General features: G+C 50.1%; 2 protein-coding genes across 2 annotated transcripts in view; one reads left to right on the top strand and one right to left on the bottom strand.

The window, feature by feature from the left end:
• Window positions 1-23,670, bottom strand: part of NHSL2 (NHS-like 2) — a 235,070-nt gene that overhangs the window by 1,884 nt on the left and 209,516 nt on the right. Inside the window, exons 2-7 of the mRNA XM_012643846.1 lie at window positions 9,723-9,878; window positions 7,781-7,908; window positions 7,285-7,480; window positions 5,322-5,453; window positions 1,799-4,114; window positions 208-340 (exon numbers count right to left, since the gene is read on the bottom strand). Of these exons, the coding sequence (XP_012499300.1) occupies window positions 208-340; window positions 1,799-4,114; window positions 5,322-5,453; window positions 7,285-7,480; window positions 7,781-7,908; window positions 9,723-9,878 (3,061 nt within the window). The remainder of the gene's footprint in view (window positions 1-207; window positions 341-1,798; window positions 4,115-5,321; window positions 5,454-7,284; window positions 7,481-7,780; window positions 7,909-9,722; window positions 9,879-23,670) is intronic.
• RGAG4 (retrotransposon gag domain containing 4) lies at window positions 10,218-14,739 on the top strand. Its single transcript, XM_012643856.1, has 2 exons — window positions 10,218-13,700; window positions 14,164-14,739. The coding sequence occupies exon 1, from the start codon at window positions 10,379-10,381 to the stop codon at window positions 12,077-12,079; it is 1,701 nt and encodes a 566-aa protein (XP_012499310.1). The 5' UTR covers window positions 10,218-10,378; the 3' UTR covers window positions 12,080-13,700; window positions 14,164-14,739.

Below are 23,670 nucleotides of genomic sequence, written 5' to 3' on the forward strand. Positions count from 1 at the left end.
GGGTCTTGCTCTTTCTCAGGCTGGTCTCGAACTCCTGAGCTCAAACGATCCAACCGCCTCAGCCTCCCAGAGTGCTAGGATTACAGGTGTGAGCCACCACACCCGGCCTCCAGTTGCAATTCTAATGGCTGCTTAGAGGTAGGAGTTTTTCTTTAAGTAGGAAAAGGGAAGGCAATTGCAATTAGAATGAATGAAAATGGTCCAGACCTGTGTATCACAGTAAATAAATCTTCAGTCGTGCGTGAAGCCACAAACACGTCATCATCATCCTCCACAATCCATTCAGCTGTTTTATCACTGATTAAACTTTTTTCTTCGGTACTTGGTTCCACAGAACTCCCTAGGCATGAGAACCAGAAGGAATGACTTTGACCACAAAAGATAGGAAAAAGCACATTCTCATACGTTATTTCATTTGATGTTCAAAGCAACTCTGGATGGGCAGCAGGGTGGAGATTTTTAATGTCTCCATTTTGCAGAGGAGGAACATGAAGTTCAGAAGTTTAATGATTTGCCCAAGGTGGAGTGAGCGGTGAAGATGGGCCTGGGTCCCTGTTCTCTCATGCCTCTGTCATTGCAACAGGCAGCCCAAGCATTCTCTTACTTTAAATATGGTGCATCATTTTTAAAAATCAAGGAGCTCAAAGAGATCTAAAGTAATGACTCTCACCCAGTGGGTGCGACTGGGACCTATCTGAATCTCAGGAGAGCCTGTGGCGTCTGAGGAAGCATATGCTAAAATTACCTGTGGCTTTGATTTGCTTGTGTTAGTCACAATGATCGACTTATGCCAAAAGTTCAAATCAGCTTATAGAAGGCCACGAGATTTTGATGTTTGGTATTATGGGTTCAAAGAAGGATGAGAAACATGGATGAACCTTGAGAACATTAAGCTAAGTGAAATAAGCCGGTCACAAAAAAACAAACACTATATAATTCCACTTAAATGAGGTATCTAGAGTAGTCAAATTCATAGAGCCAGAAAGTAGAATGGTGGCTGCCAGGGAGGAATCTGCGGGGAGGGGGAAAGGGGAGTTGTTGTTTACTGGGTATAGAGTTTCAGTTTTGCAAGATGAAAGGAGTTCTGGAGGTTGGTTGCTCAACTACTCAACTATGTGAACGTACTTAACACAAATGATCTGCACACTTAAAAATGGTTAAGATGGTAAAAGTTATATTATGTGTATTTTACCACAATTAAAACAAAAAGAGACAGAAAAAGAAAGGATGAGAAACATTAACTAGCCTGGTTTTTTGGTTCCTGGAAGAGCTAGCCTCAAACCACCCAAGAAAGTGAGCTCCCTTCCACAATGGAATATGTGGTAACATATCGCATTGTTTCTGAAACCCCCAAGCCTCCTGCCGCACTAGAACTCAGTCTAGGGGACACTGAGTCCCCAGGAAACTAAATTCAGTGCAGCTAATGAAAAGTACTGTACAGGGAGGTGGAGAAGTAGTCCCTGGGCCCCGGGAGGCGCACCTGGCTAGGCAGATGGGATCCTGAAGTCCTAGGGTGCTACGACCTAGTTCGATTTCATTAACTCAGCACTAGGGGTTTGAGGGTGGACTGGCCCAAACTGGACCTTGGAGATCTGCCCCAGGTCAGTCCTGATCCCATGGGGAATAAGGCGACCCATGGTTCCCATATGGACTCCAACCCTCAAGAGGTGCCCCCTACTGACTTGGTCCTCCTGGGATCAGGATAAGTATTCTGGGGCACCTGCTTCTGTCTCGGCCACTCCATTCTCACCCCTGTCTCTTCTGTGATTGAAAAAAATCCAGGGGACAGTTTACTAACCCAGAGGGCTTGCCTCCTTTTCACTGTCAGCCTGTGGAGGTGAAGTCGCCCTTTCACCATCCCTGGCGCTGGGACACTTGGCGTCTTCCTCCAGGGTGATGATGGGGCTGAGGGGCAGCCTTGGTTCTGCCACGTAGGCCTCCATTTGGGCTGTGGGGGAGGTAAGAGGCAGGTATAACACGCTGGGCTTTTTTGGCACAGGAGGTGGAATCTTGCCTTTCTTTTTCTCAGCTTCTTCTTGGCTCTGGAGGCTAATTCTTTCAGGCAGGGCTCTCACCTTGGGGCCCTCGTCCTCCATACTTCCCTGGGGAAGCTGCTGGGTTCCTGAGAAGAAAGCACCAGAGGAACTGGCAAAAGGCATGAAAACAACAGACGAGGGTGCTGTCGACTCGCCTGGGCTTCTGCCATTGGGGAAGCTGGAGCTCTTTGGTTTCCGCACCACCGTGTAGCTGTCTTGAGAGAGTGGTCTCACGTGTTGAATTGAGCTCTTGGGGGTTATAGTCAAGGTAGGCGAAGTGAGTGGGTACTCCTCGGGGACAGATGGTGGCTTGTGGATCAAGCTCGGAGGTCTTCGGGCCAGCGGAGGCTTCTCAGCTATGGGAGGTTTCATCTTTCTCTCTGGCAAGGTGAAGACTTCTTCTGCTCTGGGTTCCTCAGTATAGTCAGGGCTCTCAATGTCATCTTCCGGCTCAGACTTGCTGACTGACCTCAGGCGAACAGAACGTAGGTCAGACTGAGTAACCATGGGCATGATTGGCTGGTTGGGACTAGTTTTCTGGGCCAGCTTGGCCCCGAAATTTGTATCTGAGTGATGCCTGCTCACCTTGGTTTTGCTTCGGATGGAGATACTCATCCCTGACAGATCCAGGTTGGTTGAAGTGGTCAATGGTAGGTCAAATGATAGCCGAGACTTGGGAATTTTCTCCATTGGTGATGTTGGGGGTAGTGACGACTTCCTCTCTGGTACCACTGGACGTACCCGGACGCTGCTGCTTGGAGGAGGAAAGTGGCTAAGGGTCAAGGACATGGAGACAGTGGGTGTTGGTGTCTCCGACTGGCTGGAGTAGCCACTGGAGGGTGACATCAGTCCAGTGGGCCTTCCTGGGGAGGATACCTCCCTGGCTTCCACCTCGATGGAGAGTTGGGAAGGTGTAGTGGCTCTGGAGGTGGAAGGTGAGGCCAGAGACTCTGAGCTGCCCTGAACTTGGGTGCACTCAATGACCGTGGTGCCAGTGGCAGTGCTGGAGCTGGACAAGGATTGGTAGGTGTCACCAGACTTCCAGTCAGTAAGATACCAGTGGTGGGAAAATTGTGTACCTTCTGGATCTTTGAGGGTTGGCACAGCTGGGTGACCCTGAGCATCTGGGTGGGATGAGTGATGTCCTTGGTATTCCAAGGAGAGGCAAAGGCTCCTGGGCCTCTGGTCCTTGGGTAGCGCAGATCCCCCTTCTGGCAAGAGGACTGGCTCATCTTTGACCAGTGAGACACTGCGCGTTGGCGGGGAAGGCTTCTTTTTGGCCTTCCTGAGTGAGATACTCTTGGACCTCTGCCTTCTGTGCTGGGCCTCCTGTTGGGCACTGAGGGAGGCAATGTTGTCAGCACTGTTGCTGCCCTCAGAACTTGTACTGGCATAAGGTATGGCACAGGCCTCACTGGCCTTCTGCTCCTTGTCATAGTCCACATCTGTGGTGCCCGAGTCTGTGGGCACAGACAGTGACCGTTCCCGGAATCTGCTGGCTCCGCCTGGGCCTGTCTCCAGCTTTGAGGTAGCACCGGTCAGAGGGCCAATCTTGGAGGGTCTTTCCGGTACTTGCCTTCGTTGAGTAGGGTGCTCAGAGTGGCCAGTTAACCCACTGCATCCTGCTGGGATATCACGAGCGACAAAGAGGGTAGCAGCCTCCTTAGGAACCAGAGGTGGGAGTGTGTTCAGAGAGACCCAAGAATTCCCAGAGGAAGGATGTTTTCCATTTTCATTGACTTGATTTCTCTGGCTGGTGGCACATGGAGTCATGTAGGTAAAAGCATCTCCCTTCCAGGAAGTGGAGAACGTCGATTCTGTGGGTCCATTGCAAGGATTAGGGACGCTGTACACCATTCCCACGCTCTCCATACCAGGAGGGTTTGGGCCGCTCCGTGCCTGAGGAGGTTCTTCCGGCTCACTCGAAGGATTTCTCAGTATTGGCGATGTGACGCTTGGGAACCGAGCTTCCTGACCAACCGCAACTCTTCCATGAACACCTTCCAGAACTGAGTGACTGGGCCTGATGTCGGAGGTGGTAGAGTGGGCCACACTGCCTACTGGGCTGTTGCTGTGACCTGGAGGAAGTAAACACAGAATGTTAGCGGTGCAGCAAGGGATTCCCCATCAGCTGTTTTGAGACAGGAGCACCAACTTTTTGCCAAGAAGCATCTGTCAACAGCTTGGTCAGAATTCCTTGGTTCTTCCTTTCCATGGATGAGGGAAGTTGGGTCCTTTCCCATCACCCCACAGTGAGTGATAGGGTGCCCTTGAGTTGTCCAGATGGCTGCCAAAGGCTTTCCAGCTTTGATCATTCCTTTTAGAGCTGAAGTGTCACGTGGGACTACCTTGGGTTTTTCCCATGCTTTCACCCCAGCCTCACGAAACCATCACAGACCTCAGCGTTCATCCATCCGGAGATGAGAGCAGAGGCTTCCGAACTAAGGACAGCACTGTGTGACTTTCAGCTCCAGCAGTGACTCTGGAGTTTGCCCGAGCTGGAAAGTTAAGAGTCTGGTTGCATTTCTGGCACCTTTCAATTTTAGTCTTTGCAACATAAGAGACTTAGGAGAACCTACAGATGTGAGGAAACCATTCAGATGTTCCAAATCCCCAAAGGTTTTCTCATATATGCAAACAACTATTACTGCTATGTCATTATTATTACTACTACTACTGCTATGATCGTTTATAATAACAGTCACCATTTGTTGAACACCGGCTATGTACCAGGCACATGGTAGGCAAATTACTTAAAATAACTGTAATCCTCACAGTAACTCTACTGGATCGATATTATTATCCCCAATTTACAGGCGAAGAAGCTGAGACTCAGAGAGGTTATGCAACTTGGTCAAGGCCTCATGGTTAGTAAGCAGAGAGGCCGGGACTCACATCCTCTGATATCTCCCCGCTCTGTGCTCTTTGGACGGCGTTCATTTAATGGTAGCAATGCTTCTGTTAACATGATGGTTTTAGCAATGATTCCTCCCCCCTTATCTATTTGCCTAAATTCGGCACATCTGGTTATATTACACTTATGATGGGAAAAATAATGTAATGAATTTATTAGCCCCGGAGACCTGCTCTCCATGATGAGCTGCTGCCTTGACAATAGGCCCTTGGCTATTCTCAATCACCACATTGGCTTTTTCAGGACATCCACAGCCCCCCACCCATCCCCCGAATTATTCCTGTTCCCCATCACCACGGTACCACCTGGGTGGCAGGATGGTGGGAGTGGGCAAGGGGAGGGGTCTGGGGGATCAGCTGTGGTGGGGTCACCTTGGTCTCGCTGGGAAAAGTTAGAGAATCCAATAATGGTCCGCCTCCGCCTCAGGGTGGACTTAGGGTTCACGGCTGTCTCTGTGTTAAACAACGAGTGTCGCAAACTTGCATGTTTATCAAACTGCTGCCCTGTAGCCAAAATAAAGACACTTGGGTGCATCCCGGTTTCTGTTTAAAGCACAGTGGAAGTTGGCCTGAGGTAGAGAGAAGGGATGATGGCAGTAGCGATGAGCATGAACAGTGTCCGAGGCAGGCGGCGCGTCTTCTCCATCCCTCCCCATTTGGCCCTGGCACACATGCTGGCTTCCACAGGCTGCATCCGGGTCGCCTGCAAGTCCTAGGCGGACTGGGGAAGTGGTTTTCAACACTGGCTACATAGTGAAATAAACTGGGAAGCTTCTGAAACTCCAATACCTGGACCCCACCCCAGAACACTTAAATCTCTGGGAGTAGGGTCCAGGTAGCAGCATTTTCTAGAAGCTCTCAGGTGATTATTCAGATGTACAGCCACGGGCGAGAGCCAGGGGTGAGAGCCATCAGCGAGGAGCCATGGGCTGAGACTGGATGTTGCTTGACTGTGATCTTTTCTCAGAGAGAGCCTTTATGTGGGCCAGGAGAAGCCCCTGTCTCCAAGAAGTTGCCCCACTGTGCTCCACCATCCAGGTGCCTACAGCCACCTGGTTACATTATACCAAAGTTGGCTACGGCGTGGTGAGTGAGCTCTATTTCTCTTAAAGAGAAATGACTAGGGCAGTCAGGGTGACACAGGCCCATGGGGCAAGGCATGCAGTTCCCCTCCCTGTCTCTCATTCAGCAACTGGCTAACCAGACCCTTCCCCTCGGCCACGTGGCCACAAATGTACACACACATGCCAGCAAGAGGCTCTGTGGGCAAAACTCAGGGATAGCCTCCTTGAGAGTAAGAGAGACATTTCGAAAGACAGCACCCAACGTCACTTTATGAGTCTCTCCTTATCAGCCCTTACTCCTCTCGGTACATCTCCCTAAGCCGTGGGCTCTGTTTCCTGTCTCTGATTTCCTGAGATGACGCCAGTGGCACTGGATGACCCCATATCAGGGAACATTGCCACATGTGGCCAGAGCTGTCCTCATCGTCTTAACATTTTCCAGCATAGCATGGGCTGGTGCTAGCTCGAATGGTCCCTCTGGTCCCTTTGGGTTACCGAGGTCTTAGTTTCAGCAGGTCACTGGTCCTATCTCCTTCTGAAAATGACTGGCCCTCCTCTTCCCCTCACAGCCTGTGGTGTGTGGAGCATGAACTAGCAACGGGCACGGTATAGTGTGCCACATGCCCCAGAGCCACAGCCAGCTGGGCTGTGCACATCATTTTCCCCACTTCCAAGGTCGTACTGGGTCCCCTTTTGGTCTCTTTGGCCTTAGTACCTTTCTACTACTTCTATTCTTGAAAAACGTGCCAAACAAGTTGAGGAGGCCCACCTCGCTAGAAGACCAGTGTCTAGTGCAAGTGTCACAAGGCCTCTGGCCTGTGCCTGGCTGTGACCCTCCCTTTTACCACCAGCACTCTGAACCCCTCTGCCCCGCCCCCGGCTCCTATTGGTGTACTCCAAATCCGGCTTCGGGCACAAGAAGTTGTCTTTTTCTGACCCAAACAGAACTCACTCACAAACTTTAAGTTTCCACATATCCTCTGAAGAGCACACAAGTTCGTAAACTTTTGGAGCTTTCAGTTAAGAAAATTTTGTTTGCTATCGAATGGGCTCAGTTAGTGTGGCAGTGCCAGTAGGGAGCGAAGAAAGAGCAGCCAGAGCCCCCTCTTCTGCGCACCTCCGTTCCCTGGCGAGAGCCATGACCGCGACAGCGCAGGGCGAGCCAGTAGCAAAGAAAGTCTCCCTCCCTCCCCCAGCACCCAGTGCACCGGAGAGGATGGTCTGTGGTGCCGTGGAGGGAAGCGCACAGAGGTGGTGCTAAGCAACTCTACCAGAGACGTTGATGGGCACAATGTCAGAGTGCGTGGAGCAAGGCTGAGGCCACCGCTTCTCCTCTAGGATGGGCAGAGGGAAGGGGCTATTCCAGGCAGTTTGCTTGTCGGCTGTGGTAGGCAGGCCCGGCAAGGCCTCGGGGGCCCTCACACCCTGGGTGGTGGTCTCATCCTCGCTCAGCTGCCGTTTTGTAGGCTGTTGGGAAAGAAGGTGATGGAAAGGGTGTGCTCCTGCCTGGCGATGAGCCAGTGCCCGCAGGACGGCTGTTTAGACAGGGTGGTTGGAGGCTTCGTCTGGGAGGCAGGGGAGCGTGGACAGGCGGACAGGCTGCCAGGCCAGGCACCTGACGTGCAGGGCTCATCCCGGTGGGGCCTCGGGTAGCTCTGCTGGTGAGCAGAGGTGAGCAGCAGCTTCCAGTGGGTAATGTAAGCGGCTTGAGGTCTCCTGTCACTGGGTGCATGCTGGCTCTCCCAGGAGGGGCAAGAAGCAACTCACCATCAATACAAACTCCAGACGCCTGGCAGACTGGGGCCTTGGGCTGGGGGTGGGCTCAGGGGCCTCATCAGAAGAGCGGAAGGTCTGCCCCAGAAGTCTGGCCTCCGAGTACTGTTCCTCATATTCTTCTGAAAAATAGCAGAGTGGAGACACACTCTAGGGGGCTACGGCTGAGCACTGGGCTTGGGAAGGACCATGAGCCGGGGCTCCTGCTCTAGCCGCCAGGCCTGACTTGCATTCTTACAATAGGTTATTTCCCAGAGTCTGAGCCAATGGATTCAGAAATGGAAAAGTGTCTGCTTCCCAGGACTGTGAGGGCCGAAGAGAAGAGAAAGTGAATAAATTCAAGCTGTGCTGGTTTGGGGACCAAGTCCTTATCTCAATGGCCCCCACCCTAAGTGCTCAACCTGGAGAAGAGACTCGGGATGCAGATACCTTTTGATACTTTAGACTGCAAGGTCCTCTCTTTGAAGCCCTGCAGCTCTTCAGGTTTTCTGCAAGCCTACCAAGGGAATGAGCTGTGTGAAGCAAGAGGAGATCGCACTGCGAAGTCCAGTCTGGAGTTCCCTCTTGGATGCCAAGAACTCTAACTTGAGCCTTTGCAGGCCTGGTTCCCTATACCTTAGTCCCACTGTGGGTAAGGCAGGTCTAGGAGGACAAAGGTGAAGGAGAGGGAAGGAGGAGGTAGCAGCATAGAAGAGGGAGAAGTTCCGACGCATCGTCGGGTGATAAGAAGGATGCGTAAGATTTGAATGGGTTTGACTGAAGGGATGAATTCGATGAATAAACAAAGAAAGTGAGAGTACAAAACAAATGTCCACGCTCTACGTACATTTGAACAAAGACTCTCTTACAATCATAGAAAGTCAGGGTTGCTCTCAGGGTTCTCCGGCCCAACACCCCATTCTGCCCAGAGTCCCTCCTGGGCAGCCCTTCCAGGTGCTTCTGCATGCCCAGCGCGCACGGCCGCAGGGAAGGGGAGCTCCCTCCCTCCCGAGGCAGCTCATCCCTTCTAGGGACAGTGGGGGCTGTCAGGTGTGTCAGAAAAGTTCTTCCTTATCTGGAGGTGAAATCTGCCTCCCTCCGGGTTTCCACCCACTGGTCCTAATTCTGCTGGGGCAGCAACACGAAACAGACCGACTCCTTTTTTCTGCATGGCAGCTCCTCTGTTATGTGAACACAAGGCTCATGCTGTCCCTTGGCATCTCGCTTCTCTAAGGTCACCACTGCCCTGGCAGGGAGGTGGGGGTTATGGCTGTAGTCCAGTTGGTGGCCCATCGGCAGTTTTCTATTCTCTGTTAGAGTTAGCCTTTGTTGGTAGGTAAACGAGAGCTCACAAGCCCTCTCTTCACATCTAACATCCACTGAGCACCTCTTGGGGGATCCAGCCCTGTGCCAAGTGCTTCTGGAAACCTAAGGGTAGTAAGAGATGTGATTCTTCACGTCGAGCTCAGTGTGGTTAGGAGGGCAGAACAGGTGACCTCCGGGTGCTGCGTATTGGGCTTACTTTGGTGAGGCAGTGGCGACCCGGGAGGCATGTGGACAAGGTTACCGTAAGAGCAGAGTGAGTGAAGCCCAGAGTGGGAGGCCATGCAGATGGCCCCTTTGTCTTCTGGTGCCGCATTCCAGAGGCATGGGCGATGTGGCAAGAGGAGGGCTGGAGGGAATGTGGGAGTTTCCCACCCGGCTCTCTGTGACTGGCTTGTCCTTGTTTTCCCCATGGACTACTGAGCTGAAAAAGGGCGGGGGGCGCTGGAAACAGACTCTTTTAGAATCATTAGTGTGAAAGGCGAAAGATGGGAACTGTGTGCTCTGTCTGTTGATAGGTTTTAAACTGCTCTTTTTCTCTTGCTGGCCCCTGTCCTCTTTCTTCTCTGCCTCCCTCCTGCCGCTGCGCATGTCGCCTCTGGGCTCCGGCCGCAGCCCCCCTCCCTCTCGGTACCTTGCAACAGGCTCTGGAGATTGAGCTGCGCCTCGCGAAGCAGCTCCTCTACACTCGGGGGCCTGCCCGGGGAGAGGAACACGTTCACTGGCTGTCGCCATGACGACCTCGAGTGGGCAGTCGCTGTCGCATTTTCCCGACCCGAGTTAGCTGCAGCTAGGGAAGGAGAGAGTCAGTGAGAGGCGCCGCCGAGGGGGCGGCGCGCCGCGGCCAGTGGGCGCCCGCGGTTCCCCGAGACCCGCCCCGCGGGCGGGGGGAGACGAGGCTGCGCTTAAAAGGCGGGGAAGCGCCGGCCGCAAGACTTTTCCTCGACAGAGCCTGCCGCAGTCGGCTCCCTCCGGGTCCGACCGCCTCACCGCCTCGTCCGCCCAGCCCGGCCCGGCCCAGCCGCCCGGCCGCCGCGCCCGAGTCGCCCGCACCCTCCGCCCGGCGCCTCCCGGCCCCGCGCCGCCGCCCGCCCTCTCCGGCCCCGCGACGAGGTAACGCGCCCCGGGCCGCGCCGCTCGGCCCTCTGTCCCCAGCGCCGCCCCCCGTGCTCGCCCCGGTGGGTGTGGCCCGGCCTCTCCCGCGCCCGCCGCCGCCGCGTTTCGGCCTCCTCCCGCCGCCCTAGCTCCCGGTCCTCCGCCCCGAGGCCCAGGGCCCCTGAGCTGGTCAAGATGTCCGAGGCGGCAGGAAACCTCAATAGCCTCCGCATGGCCAACGTAGCCCTGCGGGAAGAATTAAATGCCCTGCGCGGGGAGAATGCCAACTTGGGCCTCCAGCTCGGAAGAGCCCTGGCTGAGGTTAATTCCTTGCGGGGCAATGTCTCGAGCTACATCCGCTGGCCAGTGCCCATAGTGCCCGTCCTTGCCGAGGAGAACTTTGAGTTCCCGCTCAGTGAGATCGACGCCATTCCCGAGGGAGAGCTGCCCTTCTTGTGCTGGCCTCCCCCGCGCACGGAGCCCGAGTATGTCTCGGATGATCTTTTGATTAACGTGATCCAGGACTGCAGCACCCCGGATGGGCCCACCGACCCTCCTCTGCTGCCCATCCCTCCCCCACCGGCGGTGCCCCCGCCCGCGCCAAAGGAGCCGCCCCCGCAGGCCCCTCTGCCACCGCTGGAGCGGCCTGAGATAGAGCCGTTTTCAGGTGACCCAGTCTACCTGGCTGAATTCCTGATGCAGCTAGAGACCTTCATAGCTGACCATGAGGATCATTTCCCCGGGGGCGCCGAGCGGGTGGCCTTTCTGATCTCCTTTTTCACTGGTCAAGCCAAGGACTGGGCCATCTCGGTCACCCAGGAAGGAAGCCCCCTGCATGCCAACTTCCCGCGCTTCCTGGATGAAATCCGTAAGGAATTCTGTGGTCCCATCCCCCCACGTGTGGCTAAAAAGGCCATCCGCAAGCTCAAGCAGGGACACTGTACCCTCGGCAGCTATGCAGATGCTTTTCAGTTCCTGGCCCAATTCTTGTCTTGGGATGACTGCCGCCTCCAAAATCAATTCCTCAAAGGCCTGTCGGAATTCTTCCGCAAGGAGCTCTTATGGTCAACTGAAATGGCTGACCTGGATGAACTGATTCTCGAATGTGTGGAGATAGAACGAAAGGTGCGCATCCCCAAGCCAATCCCGCTCCCTGGGGTTCGCAATGTCTTCTTCCCTTTTGCTCCGAGCCCTAATGAGGATGAAAGTGAAGAGGAAGAGTACTACAGTGAGGATGAAGGCCAAGAGGCACGCAGGCGCAGGCTTCACCCCAAGGACCAGCGGAGGCGCATGAGGGCTTTTCAGCAAGAGATGAAGGAGGAGGAGGAGGAGATGAAGGAGGAAGACATGAGTAAGGAGGAGGAAGAGGAGGAGATGAAACAGAAAGTGGAGGAGGAGGAGATGACGAAGAACCAAGATGAAGAAGAGAATAATGATGAGGAAGAAGATGAAGATGAGGATGGGGGCCAGAAACCAGAGCAGGAGCCAGGGCAGCAGCCAGGGCAGGAGCCAGGGATGGCGGAGACCTATGGTGAGGAGGAGGAGGAGCCCCTGGACGAGGCCCAAGAGGATGACCTAGATGACCTGATGGAGATGGAGCCGACCTTTGCTCACGCGTCATCCCAGACTTCTGGCCCCGTAAGTGGCAACTACGCCGAAAATTTCCTGGGTGCATCGCCTCCCATAATACAGCCCAGCAGACGGAGGAACCAGAATCGAGTCCCACTCCTGGAGGGCCTTCCAGGCACCAATTCGCCATTCTACAGCTCGCCACCGCTGATTCGCCGCGCGGGTCGCCTGGGGCAACGCCAAATTCGAAGACGCCCCCCAGTGCTATTCCGCCTCACTCCGAGACAGGGGGGCCACCGAGCTGCTCGTGGCCGAATTCGCGTGTGAGTGCCGGGGCGACATGGCCACCCGGAACACACCCTTCTTCTGCGTCCCCCACCCCTGCTATTGCTGCCACACCTGCCCACCTGCTGACCAGCACTTAAGGGAGTTCTAGACCTGCAGAACCGGAAGAAGACCTACAGAACTCCAGACCGTCTTGCAAGCAAGACCAGAGAGTGACATGTGCCTGACCAGGGCCACTTGGGAAAGGAGGGATGAGCAATAGCTGCCCTGCTGGCATGTACTCTGCTCAGTCCCGCCACAGCTGGAGAGAGGTTTCTGGGCCTGTTCCCATAAATGAACTGGTCGCCCTCTTGTATTTCCCCTCTAGTTGTTCCTAACCCTCACCTCTCCTGCGTTTATTTGCCCTGTGTTCTACAGTTTTATCCTCTGACTGGCTCACCAGGACTTCACCCAATGCCTCACTGATCTGCCCCAGGGACCAAAGGACAGGCTACACTGAACTCCTAAAGCCACTGAGGCCAGTTACTAGATGTAATCGACAGCGAGCAGGTATCAAGAAATGTACCTAGAAGCCTCCACTCATTTCATGTCACGCCTCCAGCAGAAGGGCCTGGAAGAGGACCCTACATGTAGTCCAGTGAGAGTGTGCAAAGCCACTTGTCAAATGAACAACTAAGATTTGTCCTTGACTGACTGTGTAAGCTAGTTCCGCTTCTGGCACTTGAGGGCCCTTGAACCAGCTTGCCAAATCTGGGGCCCTCTCCTCTTACCACGCTGCCCTCCTGGGCATCCCTGGTGGACAGTGCCCACCTTTCCTTGATGTTGCCTAAAGGGTAGGCAGTTGTGGGGTGGGGGAGGAGGAAGAGGAGGAGGAGAAAGAAGCAGCAACAACTCAGTTTGCCATTGTAAGGAGTGACTCTTGCCTTAGGAATGGTGGTCTCCTCCCCCAGCCAGGCCTTGGACTTCAGCCCCCAGTCAAAGGTCTTTCTAGGAGACTTTCCATCCTTGAGGTCACAGAGGAGGCCTAACTGGCCTTTCCTTCTGGGACAGCCAAAGAGAGGGAGGGCCCGGGGCCTGCTCTTTAACTCCCTTTGACTTCAAGGATTCCTTAGTTCGGAGAGGAGAGAGAAAGGTTGGCTGTACAGAGACTGCAGCCCCTGCAGCCTTGCAGCTGGGACACCTTCATGTCTCTCGAATAGGGGTCAACCCCTGGCCTGCTGCTGTGCTTTGATTAGACAGTGAGGCATAAGAGGGTGACTGCCTCCTAGGAACTCCTAGGACTTCTGGGTACAAACCCAGGTGCCCTTATAAAGAGACCTGCTGCTCACCTTGGGTCCAGAAAACACTGCTTTTGCAGTGAAAAATACACGTTTACTATGTCAGCTCTGGCCACAAAATGCCAGCCAAACTGGAAAGCCCGAACTGCCCGGGACACTGAACTTTCTGCGCAGTGCCTGCAGCTGGGCAAGTGCAGCCAAAGTGTCTGTGGCCAGAGGGAGGGAACAGTCAAACCTCTGTTCCTGATTGGAGTCTGACAGATAACCTCAGCCCAGCCTTAGGATTTGGTCCTGGCGGCAAGAGGAAGGAGCTGGAGGAAGAGGAGTCGCAGAGAAACCCAGTCCTCCGACTGGTTTCTGGTGAGGTCTCTGTTCGTCATTGGGAGGTAAGACGCCCTTTCGTTGATCACTTTTGTTTCTCAAGCCGGGGATCGGTGGAGTTGGGTTCCTATAACCTGTTGCTACCTTTTAAAAATGTCCCCCCTTTCCAAAGAGAAAAGTAATACATAATCATTACAGAAAATTGAGAAAATAGAGAAAACTATAAGGACAACAACAACAACAAAAAAACCCAAATGTTCAGAATCCCACCACACGACGCAAGCACTATTAACACATTGCCGCCTTTCTTTCTAGTGTGTTCTTGCTGTGTCTTCTCAAAGCTGAGATCATCCTGCTTTGCTCTGGATCAGCAGGATTTAAAATGGCTGCCACCTGTGCAGTCATGCATACTGAATAATTTATTCAAGCATTCTCCTAATTTATTGGACATTTCAATTGTCTGGTTTTCCCCATCCCACCAGGGCAGGAATAAATAACCTTGTAAAGAAACTTTTGTCTGTTTTCCAGCTTATTTCCTCAGGAGAGCATTCCAGAAGGGGAACTGCTATTCTTCGAGGCTGTGGACCCTGTTTGCTGGTGGCCGACACGCTGTCCCTGCTGTCCCACGTCCCTGTGGAGGAGTATGAAGGACAGGTGCCTTGCACCCCTACTTCCAGGGAGCCCTCAGCACAGGTCCCGCCTGTTCCCATGGTGCTTCTCACCCTGAACCCTCGGAGCCTCAACCAGGGACAGAGTGGATGAGCAGTGAGCTGGTTTCCGACCCTCTGGGGGCAGGAGGGGCTTGGGCTTCCCTTTGACCCTCTTCCCCGCTTTCCCAGATCTTCAATATTTGTTGTGATGTAACAGCCACAAGAGCTGCAAGAGGAACTATGGGCTTTGGGCGTTTTTCTTGGGTTGAAAGGGGTTGGGGGAGAGGATGCATGCGGGGCATGAAGGCAGCCCAAGGACTCCCAGAGACTCGGAGGACTCATCTGAGATAAATGTGTTATTGTGTTATTGTTGCATTACTGTGTTGTGAAAATAAGAAATTGCTCTGTATGCTAAAGCTTTCTCTCCTCAATAAAAATACAAAGGGTGTGTAAAGATTGGGTCTCTCTGGGTCATTTAACAAGCATAGACAGGTAGCCAATAGGTATCAGGTGCTTCCAAGGCCCCCTGCCTGAAGCAACCCTAGCCTGAAGTCTTGAAACCCTCAGATGAGGAAACTAAGGCCCAGCGAGGCTCAAGGGACCTGCCTACGTTTGGGATGGCAGAAATTGTTAGGAGGGAAGTAGAAGCACCGGGCATCTTGAAAAACAGCACGAGTTCTCTACCTACTGGGAGTGTGGGTGGCCCAGCTCTCCCTCCCTTCCCGTGACAGCGCCCCCTCCACCCCAACAGCACGTGGGGCTTTGAGTGGAGGGAGGGAGGGAGGGAGGCCAGCCAGGGTGCAGGGGAGGGCCCTTCCACTTCTTGCCACTAGGTGGCGCTGTGGGACGCCAGCGAACTAGCTGGGGAAGCTGTTGAAACACAAATCCCCAGAGCAGTCGGTGTAGAGGCCCAGCAAGATCTCACTGCTCCTCACAGACTGTGGGGGCAGGAGACACTGAATCCCATTCTGGGATTTGCCCAAGTTTCCCAGCATGAATTGGACATTTTTTTCCCTGGGGAAGTGGGTGGGAACACTCACTGAGCCTTCACTGGTTGTGAGTGCTGTTCCAGGCACTTCCATCCCTTATCGTATTTCATCCTGATAATCTTCCTGGGGGGCAGGCACTGTCCTCCCCCTCATCTTAAGGATGAGGACACTGAGGCTGAGAGAGGAGAAGTCACTGACCCAACGTTGACAGCCAGTGAGTGGCTCCTTTGTAGCCCCTCCACCGCCCATTAGCTCCGGGGACACAGCCCTCTCTCTGTCCCCACTCCACTGGCTCTACTGTCTTACAGGTAAGGCTGGGCTCCGGGTTCTGCCCTGTCCTCCCCTCTTCCCCAGCTTGCAGGATTCCAGTGGAAAAACAACCCCTAGTTTCAGAGGCACATTTGCTTTGTCCCTTTAAGAGGAAGGAAGGGAGGAAGGGAGCGAGGGAGGAAGGGAGGGAGGAAGGGAGGGAGGGAGGAAACCAGCCAGTTTCTGACCATGTGCCAGGCATTTTCACCGACATCATCTCATCTCACTGGCACAACAATTCAGCAAGGCAAGCAACGGTGTCTCCCTTTAGAGTGGAGGGACATGAATCTTAGAGATACTTGGTTCCATGGGGGTCTTTGGGTCTTTGTGACTCCTAAATCCATACTCTCTCAACTCCAATACACCATGCTGTCACCCAGGAGAGGCCCCTGACAAGCTCGAGCCTCGACCTGACTGGATACTTGGTCTTTGCCAAAGCAACCAAGTGTGCATGAGGTGTGCTATCTCTAGAGGCTCTGGGGAACCAGCGGGGGGCAGTTCTGCCCTGCAGGGAAGGGCATCCTGAGTAAGGCGGGCGGGGCGAGTGGCAGTGCTGAGTATGTAGCTGACTGCCACTTCCCGGAAGGGACAAGGTTATGGGGCCATGAGCTTCATCAGTGAGCAATGGGGCTCCCTGTTATGTTTTGGGGGGGTCAGACAAGGTCACCAGCACCCCCGGGATTTCATATGACATCACAGGTAGGGATAGGTGAGCCCATATTGTGTAACGGCCAATCAGAGAAAGTGGGGAAAAGTAAGAAAAATAGGGTCAGCCTTTCCCAAACCCCGCAGCTGGAAGCACTCTGGGGATAGGGAAAAGGGACCTGCATTCCAATGCAGCCCCGCCACTGACCCATATGGGATCTTGTGCAATTTCCATCCCCTCTCAGGCCATGGCTTCCTTATCTGTCTAGTCACTGTTGAGCCCCTGGGGCCCAGCACATGACTTGGTAGGCAGTCGGATCTCAGCCCTAGTTTGATACATAAATGAAGAAGTGAGTGAGTAAATGGGGTGCTGGCTGGAGACCTAGAGGCAGCCTGCTAAGGGCACCGGCAGGTGGCATGAAGCTTGGAGGACGAGAGGATCCCCTCCCAAATGGATGACTGAAGTAGCCCCACTGCTGGTCTACTCAGCCTCTAGACTCTACCCCTCCTAATTAGCCCACCTTCCACATGCCTGGGGCTGGGGGCCATGGGCCTTTGAACTCACAGATCTGGTCTTGTTGCTGCTATAACAAAAACCTTTCGCTGGCCCTCCTTCCTCTTGGAAAGACTTATGGCCCTGATTGTGGCATTCTTCACTCTCTGCTCATAAACTACCTGTGCTGGCTCATCTGCCCGCAACATCCTTCTTCTCTCTTCTATTCAGTCCAGACTCCAGACATGCTGAATTCCTTCCTTCTTTTCCTCACATACCAGGCCCTTTCAGGCCTCTGGGCCTTTGCACACCCGATTCTCTCTGCCTTAAAGATTCATGAAAACTCTCCACCCCACTCCGATGGCAATCTTCTCAGCTCCAAGACCGCTTCCTCCACGAAACTGCCTCTACTCCCCAGATAAGCCCCTTGCCTTCTGAGTTCCCCCTCAGCCCCCTACCCCTGGACCCCATGGTCTGTGAGGCTTGAGTTCCACCTGGGAGCAGAGGCTGGTCCATGACTCCACAGTGAGTTCGTTGCTGCAAGGCTGCTGTTCAGTGTGAGAGCATGGACTTGTCCCCTTTGCAGACGAAGGCTGCATTGGAAGTGGCCTTGGGAGGAGGACCGGCCCCTGAAGACCTGGCTGAGGGCTGATGGTATGCAAGTGGAGCTGGAAGTGCCCCAGATGAAGTTGGAGGTGTGGACAGTAGGGACAAACGGGAGAGCAAAAGCAGGAGCTTGCAGAGCTGGTTGTTCCTTCCCAGCTGGGCACTCTGTTGATGGCCCGCTTCTCTTTGGGGGCCATCACCTCCTCTCAGTGGCGTGGTGGAGAGTGACCTCCACTGGCCTTGAAAGTCACACAGACCTGGCTTTGAACCCTGGCTCTGCCACTCCCTTGCTGTGTACCCTTGAGTTGGTTATTTCACTTCTCCTAAGTCCCAGTTTCCTTTTCCTAAAAATGAAGATAATAATAGTATATATTGATAAGATCATTGATACGAACCAGCAACAACAATAAAAATAACTAATTACTTGTTAGCACTTACTATATGTTGGGCGCTAAATACTTTACATTTCTTAACACATTGAATCATCACAACCATCCTAAAAGGTAGGTAGTGTTATTATTTCCCCTTTTGTATATTAAGAAACTGGGCACAGAAAGTTTAACCTGCCTGATGTCACAGCACTAGCATGCAAGTGCTTTTGAACCCTTCAGTAAGACAGGCAAAATTCTGTGCGTCAGAAGTGAGGCCCAGGGAGCAGGTGAGCTCCAAGACCCAGGGTAGGGCCTTAAATCCTTTTTAGGGCATGGATACCTCTGGCAGTATGGTGAAAGCTCTAGACCCCTTCTCAGAATAATGTTTTCATGTGCATAAAATACAATATGTAGAATCACAAAGGAAACCCATCATATTGAAATAGTTAGAAAAATATTTTCAAAACTTTGTAATCCATTTGTATTACTACTTAATGTATTAAATCATAAGATCTCGTGGCAAGTCTATAGATGAGAAATTCTGAAGTGGTGATGAGCATAAGTGATTTTTTAGATACTTACAACCACTGTAATGTGATATGAAAATATTTGTGATTTCTGTTGGTGATAAAGTCACAGATACTGCTAATACTACTACGGTTTATTGTCCACATTCCAAATTCGAGGAAATGTTAAATTTCTGTTTGAGGTTAGTAGAGAAAAGATCAAATAATTTTCCCTTCTAAGTTCACAGAGCCTCCCCGCCCCCCGAATTTCTCCGCACACCACTTGGAGGTCCACAGAGCTCAAGTTAAGAAGCCCCGCCCCAGGGTGTCTGAGAAAAGACAATAGCTGCCCTGTCAGCTACAGGGACAAGCTGAGGGCTGGCAGAAAGACAAGTGTGTGGTTTCTCTTTCAAGAACTGTTTACAGAAATCGCCAAGTCTGGCAGCTCCCTCTTCCTCTTGGTCCCGAGACAGCAGCCCAGGGTGGGGCTGAGGCTGTCACACTTGGTCTGAGTTTCAGGCTCACCACACACCCATCCCTAAGAGCTGATTTGTTGCCACTTCCTTACCAGGGAAATGTTGGTGGGTTTTGCTCCATTTTAAAATGGGGACCTGCTTGTACATGCAGATTTCCTATTAGTCTGGGAATAATCTTTAAGCGGACATTTGGCTTGAAGACATTTTCTGGACTAATGAATGCTCCTACCCTAGCACCCCAGCCAGGCTTAGGGCTTGCAGAGAGAAGAGGAAAGAAAATCAACCGCGCAGGCACCCCCGAATACCAGTCAGAATTGGCGCTTGCCCAAAACCACAAATGCTTTTTCCTGACTTCCTGGATTTACCACCTGTCAGTGGAGTCCCTGCCAACCAGGGCAGCACAGTCCTGGGCACCGTGACCAAGGAGACATATGGTGGGAACAGCAGTAGGCCTCTGCTTTTCTAACTTGCCTCTATCCCCATTCAAGATTCAGTGTGCGCAATGCTCATGAAGACCAGGCCCCAGGCCCACCCACAAGGCCTTGCTTGGGGCTCTTCTGCTCTTTTGCTCTTCCTAGGCCCTCATATTTAGTCAGAAATGAGCAACACTTCGCTGATGACCGTGTAATAAAAAGGCAGCAGCTTAATTGCCACAGTGAGAGGGTGGGATTGTGATAGCCTTATGTACCATAGCCATTGGCTAATAAAGAGGCTGGTTCAGAATGAATCTGCCTCAGTTAGCTGAGGGGAGAGAACAGAATGCTTTGGGGGTTGAAGCTGAGAGCTCCACATGCAGGAATGTAGAGAAGACTGCTTTCCTTGACTATAAAAGACATATATGTATGTTCTTAGGTTGGCCAAGGCTCCCAAACACAGGCAGAAGGAGGCTGAGGGCCAAATGAGAATTCAAAAGAACTTTGGTTAGCTAGATTGACCAAGAATAAAAGACAGAAGACTCCAATTACTAAAATCAGAAGTGAATGAGGGGACATTATAATCAACCTTACAGAAACAAAGTTATGAAGGTACACTATGAATAACTGTATGACAATAAATTAGACAACTTAGATAAAATGCCTAAATTCCTAGAAAGACACAAACTATTGAAAATCACTGAAGAACTATAAACTCCAAATAAGAATATAACAAACAAAGAGACTGAATTAGTAATCAAAAGTACCTACAAAGAAAAGCCCAGACACAGATGGCTTCATTGATGAATTCTACCTAACACTTAAAGAATTACTGTGACATAGCAACCTCAGTTCGCACCCAAGTCACAGTCCAAAAAGAAAAAAAAAAAAGAATTAATGCCAATTCTTCACAAGCTCTTTCAATATATAGAATAGGAGGTAACACTTCTCAACTCACTCTGTGTGGCCAGTATTACCCTGATATCAAAACTGACAAAAACATCACAATAAAACTATAGATCAATATCTCTTATGAATATGGTTGCAAAAATTCTCAAAAAATATTAGCAAATCAAATCCAGGCGACACATAAAAAGGATCATACACCATGACCAAGTGGTATTATTCCAGGAATGAAAGGTTGTTTTAACATCTGAAAATCAATTAATGTCATATATCGTATCAATAGAATAAAGAACAAAAACAATATGATCATGTCAATATACACAGAAAAAGGATTTGATAAAATCCAACACCCTTTCATGATAAAGACATTCCACAAACTTGGAATAGAAGGGAACTTCCTCAACCTGACAAAGGGCATGTATGAAAAACCCACAATAACATCACCCTTAATGGTGAAACACTGGATGCTTTTCCCCTAAGATCAGGAACAAGACAAGGGTATCCACTTTCACCACTTCTAATCAACATTGTACTGAAGGCTTTAGCCAGAGCAATCATACAAGAAAAAGAAACAAAAGGCATACAGATTGGAAAAGGAGAAGTAAACCATATTTGCAGAGACCACATGAGCTTGTACATAGAAAATCCTAAGGAATCTACTAAAAAAACTATTAGAACTAATAAATGCGTTAAAAAAGGTTGCAGGCTATAAGATCAACATAAAAATTGTATATCTATATACTTGCAATGAACAATCTGTAATGAAATTAAGAAAACGATTCCATTTACAATATCATCAAAAGAATAAAACACATGGGAATAAATTTAACAAAAGTGGTACAAAGCCTGTATGCTGAAAAATATAAAACATGATGAAAATATTAAAGATGGAAACAAATGGAAAGACATCCCATGTTCATGGATCAAAATACTTAATATTGTTAAGATGGTAATATTCCTCAAGTTGATCTATTGGTAGGGATTCAATGTAATCCCTATCAGAATCCCAATTTCATTGTAGAAATTGACAAGCTGATCCTAAAATCCATATGGAAATTCAGGGGACCCAGAATTGCTAAAACAATCTTGAAAAAGAACAAAGTTGGAGGACTGACACTTCCCGATTTCAAAAGTTTACACAAAAATATAGTAATCAAAATAGTGTGTAACAAACATAAGGATAGACATATAGCTCAATGGAACAGAATTCAGAATCCAGAAATAAACCCATACATCTATGGCCAATTGGTTTTTGACAAGGGTGCTAATTCAATTCAATGGGGGAAAGAATAGTCTTTTCAACAAAGGGCGTTGGGACAACTAAATAGCCAAATACAAAAGAACAAAGTTGGAATTCATTTTCACACACATACAAAATCAAACTTGAAATGATCAAAGACCTACATGTAATGGCTAAAACTATAAAATTTAGAAGGAAACATAGGTGTAAATCTCAAGACCTTAGATTAGGCAATGATTTCTTAGATAAAACACTAATAGCCAAAACAACAAAAGAAAAAAATAGACAAATTTGACTTCATCAAAATTAAAATCCTTTGTGTCACAAATAATGCCATCAAGAAAGTAAAAAGACAGTCTATATATAGAATGTGAGAAAATATTTGCAAATCATACATCTGATAAGAGACTTGTGTCCAAAACATATAAACATCTCTTATAAATCAGTAATAGAAAGATAACCCAAATCAAAAAATGGGCAAAGGATCTGAATAGACATTTCTCCAAAGAAGATAGTACTATATATATACAAATGGCCAACAAGCACATGAAAAGATGCTGGACATCATTAGTTATTAGGGAAATGCTAATAAAAACCACAGATCCCACTTCACACCCACTAAGATGACTATAGTCAAAAAGTGAGATAATAGCAAGTGTTCATGAGGATATGGAGAAACTGGTACTCTCATACATTGCTGGTGGGAATGTAATATGGTGCAACCACTCTGGAAAACAGTTTGGCAGTTCCTCAAAATGTTAAACACAGACTTACCATATGACCCAGCACTCCCACTCCTAGGTATGTACTCAAGAGAATTAAAAACGTATGTCCACACAAAAGCTTGTACATGAATGTTCACCATAGCCAAAAAAATGGAAGCAACCCAAGTGTCCATCAACTGGTGAATGGATAAATAAATAAAAAATGTGCTCTATCCATACGGTGGAATATTATTTAGCCTTAAAAAGGAATGAAGTATTGGTACATGCTACAACATGGATGGACCTTGAAAACATCATGTTATGTGAAAGAAGCCAGTCACGACAACGCCACATAGTCAATGAATCCATTTCTATGACATGTCCAGAACAGGCAAATCTACAGAGGTAGAAAGTTGATTCGTGGTTGCCTAGGGCTGGGGAGGGGTTTGGGGGGAAATGTGGAGTGATTGATAATGGGTACAGAATTTCTCTTTAGGTTGATAAAAATGTTCTAAAATTGTGGTGATGGCTGCACAACCCTTTGAATATTCTATTAATACAATGTGCTGAATTGCACACTTTAAATGGGTGCATTATATGGCATGTGCATGCTTTATGTCTCAATAAAGCTGGTATCAAAAAAAAAGAACCTTGGTAACTCAGTAACATACGACATCATACTCAAGCATCAAAACAAAGGTCGCAAGGGATCAGGACTGCTATGTGACAAACTGCAGAAATTCTAATATGTCATAACAGATCCCATAGTGACCATGTGTCAACCAGGTATGCTACCACTTAAAAGTAAACTGTTTACTGGGGTGCAAAGAAATATACAAGCATCACACTCAGACCTTAGTAAACTCTTACTAGAGCGTCTTCATTGTAGTTTAAAGGGGAAACTGGGACCGAGAGTAGCACACCTGCTTGGAGTTTCAAGATCACCACACACTCACCCCAATCATGTGACCTGGATCTTGATCTTGAAATTAGCTCTCCTGGTCCTTTGCCAGGATTTCACAGCCCGATCAGGAACCTGGTACCTATAGATATGTAGGTGGCAAGATGGAGATCTAGACCCCACTGGCTAGCGGTGTACTTTACAGATGGAGATCCAGTTGGAGCTCTCACCAAATGGTTCATAGTTTTCCACAACAACCAGCCAAGTGTCTCAGCTTCCAAAACCACCCTAGTTCTCAGCTGGATTCTCTCTCTCTCTAGGGATGAGTCCATTGCCCAGCCCCCATGCCCAGCCCCTAGCTGTCTTCACTGGGGCCAGCCATCCATGCTGTTATTAAGTGTCCTCAGGTGGACCAGACCCTTGCTCACATCTCTTCCCTTCTAACCTTGAGGGACCTTGAGCTTGATTCTGTTCCAGCATGATCTGATGAGCCCAGAACCACTCTCCTGCCCCTGAGTGGGGTGGGGACTCATGGACGGCAGTCCTCTTTCATGAGTCTTCCAGAACAATCTTTACTTCAACCGTACGCATTGCTTATCCATGATCCAATATGTTTCTCTTGTCCAACTGAATTTAGTTGATATTTGGATTCCAAACATATATTATATTTAACCACATTTCAAAAGTTTGTGATTAGAAAAAATCACCTATAATTTCGCCTTGTCCATATACATATATATTTCTATATTGAGTACAATCACAATAGAGATACAATTTCGTTCCATATTTTTTACATATCAAATCACAGGAACTTTATGATCCGGTT

Source organism: Propithecus coquereli, unplaced genomic scaffold, assembly GCF_000956105.1.
Source record: "Propithecus coquereli isolate 6110/MARCELLA unplaced genomic scaffold, Pcoq_1.0 Scaffold101, whole genome shotgun sequence".
Lineage (NCBI taxonomy): Eukaryota > Metazoa > Chordata > Mammalia > Primates > Indriidae > Propithecus > Propithecus coquereli.

Bases quoted from the DNA above. Each gene is read 5' to 3' on its own strand.
- RGAG4 (XM_012643856.1), top strand. From the start codon at position 10,379: ATGTCCGAGGCGGCAGGAAACCTCAATAGCCTCCGCATGGCCAACGTA.